We start from the raw sequence: 8614 nt of genomic DNA, 5'->3' as shown, positions 1-8614 counted from the left end.
TTTTTTAGCCTTCGACGGCCGTTGCCTTGACCACGCTTGGTGTCGTCGGCGGTGTCTGTCCATTCGTGCTTTTCTTCTCTTCCGTCTCGTTGTCACTAGAAGCTCCCTTAGTATACTTTGTTGGCGACCCCAATAACTATCGTCGGAGTCGATTTCCTCCAACGACCATGTTTTCCTCCGTCGCCGACAATTGCACGTGTCAAGGCCTCGGCTAAGTTCCTTCACCACCTTCACCTGGTACACTTCTCCCCCGATGTCGACACTCACGGTGTGGTGGATGGCGAGGCTCCACGGCGTGCGGATGACCACCCTAGCGCGGTCCACCCTTTGAGCCTCCTCTGTATTGTTGTCAACATCCACCAGTTCCCCTATTGCAACCACGATCTTTTGGATATACTCTCTATCCCAGGCTATCAGAGGAATGCCCCAACAGTGAACCCAAGCTAATCTCTGTCCCGTTCTTAGGCTCGGGTGCCATTTCTCCAACGAATAAAACATAGAATCTTCTTCCTCCGATGTCTCCTTCATCATACGTTCGGCTGTATCATCCGTGAGCCCTAGCAGAAGCACCATATCATCCCCCATGTACTTCGGGGTTATTTCTGCTTCGAAATCCCATAATGGGTCTTCTTCAAGTCTATCGTACCACCTCAGGTCTTTCAAACGCCCCACCCATGCTTGTCTGAGCTAGTGCTTGTCGTTCATTGGGATGTCAAGGTGTAACGATGATCGAGATTCTCCTCTCTTTGTGTCTTCCTTGTATATTTCCTTTGGCTATCCAACTTTGTACCTATCTCTGGCCACTACCGCCGCGTACGAGGTCAAGCTCCTTGTTGCTTGATGGTGACCTCGATATGGTGCTTCATTCAGCTGCTTCCCCTCTTGCTTGTTTGGTACTGGTGGTGCCTCTACCTTCATTGCCGTGTCCCTCCCATATTTAGGTATGTTGACATACAGTTTCAAGCCTCCGATGACAAGCTGGTCCAGTTGCCTAGCCAACCCATGCACATCTTTCACTCCCTTGAATCTAGCAAACCCGTATCTCCTGCCATTCCTATTTTTTTCTTTGAGATGAAAATCTCCCTCAAATCACCCCACCTCCTGAAGCGATACCACAGGTCATGTTTTGTGATGTCGTCTGAGAATCTTGTGAAGTAGAAGGTCGAAACATCCTGCTTATCCCTCCAGTTTTCACGTTTGTAGCTTTGTTGTTGACCATCCCTATTGCCGGGATGTGTCCGTCGAGGATCCACGTACAAGCTCACTCTATCTCTCACTATTGTTCTATCTCTAGTCCTAACTCTCTCCCACCCCGTGTTTCTCTCTCTACTGTTTCTCTCACCTCTCATAGTAGATCAGTCTAACTAAATGCGTGTTATTTTGTATTGCAGCATTGCTGTAGATTGGCATAATTGGTAGATTATGGTCTATTTGATGTAATTATTTTTCTTTCGTACTACTTGTACCTGTCTTGGGTTCGGTTCATATTAATATAATCTCTTTGTTTTGGCTTAAAAAAATGTCTCTATAGCATATGGCTTTGTGGCCTATAGAGATACTGCAAAATTATGCAGAAAATTATAACATGTTTATTGTTTTGGGTTTTATTCTTGGCATCTTTACATACACATGCATTCATAGATTGATAAGTAAATAGTTAATAAAAAATATATATTTAACAAAATATTTATAAATTTATTTACTTTTTATTAAAATAGAAAATTTTATTTTTCTATATACTTTATACTGTACCAAACAGATATTTATAAATTTTGTATATCTAAAATATTTAATTACTTTTTATTTACAAACTAACAATTAATTAATATTTATTAATATTTTTAATCATATATATACATATATATATATATATATATATATATATATATATTAATTTGAGACCTGTAGAACACTCACTTTACTAATTTTAACATATTTCAATTTGAAGCAAATTTTTAAAAACTGACAACCACTGAAACTGGAAACTCAAACCTAAAACTAGTTATAACTTAAAAAAAAAAAAACTAAAAATAGGAAGCCACCCCGATAGTTTTCAAAAGTCATGGGAAAATATATATTGTATTGTTTTTATTTATTATAAATTAAATGCGTGTTTAGTTTTACATTGGAGAATTCATTTAGAATCTCAATTTGATTTTAGGCTAATTTTTACATTTTTTATTTCAAGTTTGAGAAAAGTACGTTTAAAATTGATTATCATACAAAATTAATTCTGAATTAAAATAATTTTAAATTAAAGTAACTATGAATACTTTCGCTTTGGATCACAAATTTTACATTGAGTTGAGTTTTATTACTACTGTATAGGGAAGGGGAGCTAAGCTAATCAAACAACATGAGAAGGTTTATTTATTTTGTTTTTGGTACAAAAAGAAGGTTTATTTAATTATGAGATTTTAATTTTTATGCACTAGAAAAGGGGAAAACAAAGGTAACTTTTTTTTTTTTTTTTGTTTCGCTTGAGAAGGAAGAAGGAAAGTAATAAAAGGATAATATTACCTTTTTTAAGTTGGTAAGGAGAGGAGAAAAAATAGATGATTTTTTTTTTACTTTTAAGGGCATATTTCACACTATTTTTGTAATTAACAAAAAAATTGATTTAATTATCTCAATATTTTTTTTATCTTTATAAGTATATTTGATCTTTTTCAATCACTTTTCCCTAATAATTTACCCTCTATTATTTTAATCGCTATATTAAATTTCAATAGTTTTTTTTAAAAAAATTGCCCGATTTATGTTAGATTTAACATCATTTAACACACTGGGTTGATCTTAATGCTATTTATTTTCATAAAAAATATGAAGTTTCTATTTAAGGAAAAAAATAGATCATACTAATAATGGAATTCTCATCTCATTCTATAAACATTACAATGTGGTAACTAGAACTCATATTCTAAGCTTCTTTCCAGGTGTTGGTTCATCATCATAATGGTTACCCCCCTCACCATTCGTGTCCTTTTCCATCTTCTTTCTGGCAAGTATCTTATTGATCTTGTGCAAATCATTATTGAGCTTCTGGTCCTTGTTTTGCTTTCGGGTCTTCCGGCCATCTTGCATCTTCACACCGAACTGGAATGCAGCTTTTGGCATTGCTTCCTTCTGCTCATTGTAAGTTGCCCATTCCTCTTCAGTTTCAAAGTCCCATCTATGAAGACGACCCTTTGCCTGTTGAGAGTGCACATTTCAATATTGTAATTTTTCACCACATTACTCATATTCTCTAAGTGGACAACATTATGACTCAACCAAGACAAGAAGGTTTATCAATATTATTATTCCCAACTAGTTATTTTGGAGACACAAGTTATGACATGTTGTACAGTACAACACTTGAAACTAAATAAAAAGAAATGCAGACAATTTCATTGCAAGTGAACCAGATGTTACTTACCCTTCCACCCATGTCCATTTTGGACAAGTCGTCTTCATCATCACTGTCCACTATCTCACGGTTATATTCTTGATATCCTGGGTAACATTCAGAGTAACTCTCTGAGATGAAGTTGGGATCTTTTTCACGAGCATCTTTCTCCCTCAGCTGTTGAAGTCTCTGGTCATCTCGCTTAAACACTGATCCTAAACCCCGATCCTTTTCTTCTTGAGTCATAAAGCGTGGATCCAGTGGAAGATTTAAATCTGCTTGCTCATCATAAGCCTGCATATTTTGCTGAAGATATTGATCAGGATAAGCCAGTTGTTCAGCATACTGGTATTCCTGCCACTCTCCTTGGTAGCCAGCAGCCAAGGCTTGTGTTTGCATTACATCATATCCATTCTGTGACCAAACAGTGAAATCAAAGACAGAAACTTGATACACCATCAAACATAACTCAAGCAGACCAAAACTAAATGAGGAAAGACCAATAACATACTCCCTCTGGTCTCGAATATAAGAAGAAAAAAACTAATTTACGTTAATTAAGAAATTTAATTAGCATCGTTTAATTTCATTAATCTACATTAAAAATATATATTTACCTAAATTACCCTTCCTTGGAACTTGATATCAAAGAATTAAAAAGGGTCATTGAAAATACAATCTCAATTAAATGGAAGATATTTTAGGGATGATGTCATTAAATAGGGTGAAATTAGTTGAGATTTGCTTATATTTGAGACAAAGATACATCACACAGTTTTTTTTTTCTTATATTTGAGACTGCAGAGACTACAGGAAGTATTTTTTTGTTACTAGCTTTCAAATCTATATAAAATTTTAACTTAAGGATGAAACAGGAGTAAGGAATCTTTTTCTAATCATATTCACCTAGCAAAACCACAATTCAAAACTAAATATACACAGCAACAACTTACTGTTTCTTGCCACCCTTGAGGAACCATTGAAGGTTGGACAGGACCATAAGTAGGTTCTGTGAAATATGAAGGTTTTTCTTTGTTCCTAGGAGACTCTTCCATGTCCTCAGAGACAGGACTTTGGCTCAAGTCTTTACCAGGTATATCATAGTCAACCCCTTCACCAACAAAAATGTCATCATCTTCTGCTCTAGCAACAGCTGGGCCTTGTTTCTCTATTGAATGAAGAGGATTTTTCTTTATGGGAGGTGGAGGAGGCAGAATAATTTCTTTTTCAGTTTGATTTTTTGCCCCACCTTCAACCTTTGATGGCTTATCCTCTTTGTCAAATCCATTACCAACAGCCAAAATCTTCCCTGTATATAAAAGGAGTACCAGTAACCTATTAATTCTTATTTTCAAAAAATCATGCAAGAAAGGGTACAATCAATGTAGTCATTTATAATCTCTCCAGTATGAAACCTGTCCACCATTTTCAGGTGTTGTTTTGATGTTTATTCTTTTCACACAGCAGCCTTTTCATTATTGCTATGCAGTTGATAGGCAGTTTGATTTAGCTGTTGATTTCTCCATGCAAAGTAAAGGTTTTGTGTCTAGTTATTTAGCAATGAGAACAAACAAGGGAGGAATGCCCCACATCAGACCTATGCTACTCAAACTCGTCAAAATTTTATTTACAGTTTAACTTTAACCCAAATCATATATATACACATACATAAAACAATGGTTGTAAGCACAACCATCAAAATATTTTACATAAAAAAATGCACCCTAACTTACAGCAGCATTGTTTTGAAGAAATTGCATGAATTTATATAAATTTGCATCTAGAAGATAATAACCAAGACTCCCATATGATCTGCTAAGTGCAGTATTACCTTTTGCATCCTTTTCCTTTCTCTTCTTCTTTAGGATCTTCCCAGAAGAACCAAGACGAAGATATGACATTATTTTAGCAATTCGATCTAGAACAGATCCATCAACATTAACTGTAACCATTTCCTGTGCGACAAAAAAGCCAAGTTAAACAGGCAATGTTTATATAGACTAGCTGTCCAATGTAAAAGAAAAAATTTCAAATTGGAATCAGCAAGATCGTAAACCTCTGGCACTGGACAGTCAGCTTTACTACGGTGCAAGGTTGTTGGAATATCATGATGGTATCCACCCTCCTACCAGATTAAAAATGAGAATTTATGTCAAAACCGCTTTCAGAAAATAGAAAAATAAAAACTTACAAAAGGATTGGATGAACCAGTACATAGACGTGAGTTTTAACCCAGAACTTGCAAATAATAACCCTATTCTTACTATAGCTAATCTATAAGGTGGACTGAAGAACTCAGTTCCCTTCATTAGTCATTACTACAAGCATTATCATGTTCAGGTATCACATTCTTTATGCATATCCAAATCAAAATAAAGACAGATATAACATGTGGTACTAGCCACAGGTCAACATTGCATGACTTATGATCATGTTGGCTAACCTACATTACTGGCAAAGCATGGGAACCCGATTAATAAATTTGTAAGAATGATAAAAATTAAAACATCAAGTCATATGTCCATGACATGATTTGTTTTAATAAAATCACATGATTTGATGGTTTAATCTCAAGTCCTGAGTGTGCATAAAATCTAACACTCAAGGTTCACTTCTCTCACATCTCACTTAACCTTTAAGTTGTACACACACACATACTGAGGGGAAAAAAGCATTTGAGTCATCTACAGATTAGTTTACTGCCTAATGTTATTTTTTTGGGAAAAAACTAAAATATACTTGGATGCTATTAGACACACCAATTCAATGATAATATAAGAGTATAAACAAATAATAGCACAAATATAATGAGTTTTCAAAACATGCAAACTGCTAAGAATGACTTAAAATGAGGCATGTCCATGAGACTCCTGTATAAGACCAAAACCTCGTTAAAAAATGGAATTCTCACCATGTTATAAATAAATGTCATTCGACCAGGGAGAAACATCTCATTTGTCTTACTAATGGTCTGAGGCTTGACGATCCACTGATAAACTGACTGAAACAAATATTAAAGGTATCAATACCAATGGGCTACAATAACTCCTAAATTAGCAGCTCAAATATCAAAACTTAAATAGCTAAAAAAAAAATATTCTCCAGTTCCTATTCTATACACTTCAAAAGAACCTTTGCAGTTGCTGTGCGAATCGACACTTGTTGGTCTTCCATAGCAGACCTGTCAGAAAAACATTAGCACATATAAAAAAACATAATTGATTAAAGACAAATTTAAGAAATCATAAAATGCTTTAATCCATAGCAGTACAATAATCCTTGTAATTAGGGCCTAAGCCTAACTCAACCTCAAAAGTTAGCTCATGAGGTGAGTATTTGCCAAGCATTTATATGCTTTACTTAGACCACATTTCTAGTCGTTGTGATATCTCAACAAACCCATAATGACTATTTCTGAAATTCTGATTCAAAGTTACCTGGATTTCCCCTCAACGTCATCCCCAGCCTCTGGCTTCTTATCTATCTCACTTCTTACTTTGTTCAGCAATGCATAATCCAAACCTTTGACCAAATGTGTATGTTCCACATCACCTGACAAATATCAACATACTAAGTTATTAGCATAAACATTTCAATTTATGCTTAATCTTTTAGCTAAAGCAAAGATCATTCACATATATATTGACTTCACAATCAGGTCAGCAATAATAGAGAAACTTACTCCTTTATAATAGCATATCAAAGGTTATGGAGGCCTATGGCACAGGGAATTCAATCCCAACCACCTTGAAAACCTATACACATGATATGATTGATATCTACTCTAAGATATATAAAAATTTAAGACCACCTTCACCGGTGTCCAGGATGAAGGCGAAAAATCAGAGCATACCGAATCTTGAATTTCAAATTTCAATGCATCTTATGCTTAGGTTTCAATGTACTGTCAAAACCCAATCCCCAACACCAAACCCTCCCAGAAACAAATCTACTACAACAATTAGCATTCTTTACACATACGCAACAATAAAAGAGACCTCAAACCTTAATAGTTCCCCAATGTGAGGAAGAAAACCAACTTTTACTTAAGTTTATTTGCTTTGGCAAACCGAGACGGCAATTGGTACAAGTATAGCAAACAATAGTACAATACAAACCTCCAAGGTACTTGCTCTTCTCAATAGATAACTTGTGCGCATCAGATGACCTACAAAAACAGCATAACAAAGTTCAGTTTGTTAATTACCGCCACCAACAAAACACTGAGCAAGCCCAAAAGAATAAACACTTTGTTTATCTTCCTTTTGAGTGTGCTATAATTGCGAAAACGGATAACCGAAACCTTACCGAATATCCACAGTACCAGGTGGTGCAACTGCATGAAATCCAAGCTCAGTTTGTTCATAATCAGGATTCTGATCCTCTCTACGCTCTTTAGCTCGATCTCTGTATTTCGGCACTTCCGGTTCTTCCGGTTTTTCTTCCCTGCATAACAACCGCAATCAGAAGCATGCAATTACGACATTATGCGTATATCTATATTTGTATTAAACATACATATATAAAAAATTGAGGTTGCGAAAAGTGATGAAATTGGATTGGGACTTACTTGCGGCGAATTGGTTTCTCTTTGGGGTTTTTCTTATTGGAAGCGGTCATGTTGGGAAAGCAATCGAAAAATTATTGCTCGTGAAGACTAGAATGCGCTATTGAGGAACGTTGAAATGAAAGATGGGATTTTTCAATGAGGAACGTTTTCTGGTTTTAGGGTTTTTTCAGGGAAACGATTAGGAACAGGGGAAGGAAAACTAAAGGAGTGAGTAATCGAATTGTTAAATTTCCTATCCCCAACTTTGACAAAGGAATCAAATCAAGCACCAGTTAGTTTTTTAGTTGAGGAAAATGTTTTCTTTTTATTGTTTTTTTTTTAATGTATAAAAGTAATGAAAATATTTTTTATTATTTTATATAAAGTTTTAAAATAAAAAATAAAGTTTAAATTATGTAATATTTTTGTATTTGAAAATCTTGAAGAAAAAAAACATTTTGTTTGGATTATAAGTGAAATATAGAAATGAAAGATAAACAAAGTAGACAATAAAATTTATACTGTTTGAAACTTTGAATGGATAAAAATAATAAAGAAAGAAATGAAGACATTTCTTTTTAAGTTTATTCAGATGAGTGGAATAGAAAGAGAGAGAAAACATATTCCAAAAATATTCGTTTTTAAGAGTTATATAAAAAAAACTTAAATATATTTTT

General features: G+C 34.7%; 1 protein-coding gene across 1 annotated transcript; it reads right to left on the bottom strand.

Moving 5' to 3' along the window:
- Positions 1–2790: 2790 nt before the first annotated feature.
- Positions 2791–8232, bottom strand: LOC100526981 (suppressor of mec-8 and unc-52 protein homolog 2). Its single transcript, XM_003533755.5, has 11 exons — positions 7959–8232; positions 7697–7834; positions 7507–7556; positions 6826–6940; positions 6521–6569; positions 6300–6389; positions 5445–5513; positions 5220–5343; positions 4342–4697; positions 3419–3802; positions 2791–3192 (listed from the first exon to the last, which is right to left on the bottom strand). The coding sequence occupies exons 1-11, from the start codon at positions 8006–8008 to the stop codon at positions 2914–2916; spliced, it is 1704 nt and encodes a 567-aa protein (XP_003533803.1). The 5' UTR covers positions 8009–8232; the 3' UTR covers positions 2791–2913.
- Positions 8233–8614: the final 382 nt, after the last annotated feature.

Source organism: Glycine max, chromosome 9, assembly GCF_000004515.6.
Source record: "Glycine max cultivar Williams 82 chromosome 9, Glycine_max_v4.0, whole genome shotgun sequence".
NCBI lineage: Eukaryota > Viridiplantae > Streptophyta > Magnoliopsida > Fabales > Fabaceae > Glycine > Glycine max.
This window is presented reverse-complemented; position numbering and strand designations above follow the sequence as displayed.

Excerpts from the sequence above, each read along its gene's own strand:
- LOC100526981 (XM_003533755.5), bottom strand. The coding sequence starts at position 8,008 with ATGACCGCTTCCAATAAGAAAAACCCCAAAGAGAAACCAATTCGCCGC. Across the intron at positions 6,941-7,506 it reads GAAGAGCAAGTACCTTGGAG|GTGATGTGGAACATACACAT; the intron begins GTTTGTATTGTA and ends GATATTTGTCAG. Across the intron at positions 3,193-3,418 it reads AAATGGACATGGGTGGAAGG|GCAAAGGGTCGTCTTCATAG; the intron begins GTAAGTAACATC and ends CACTCTCAACAG.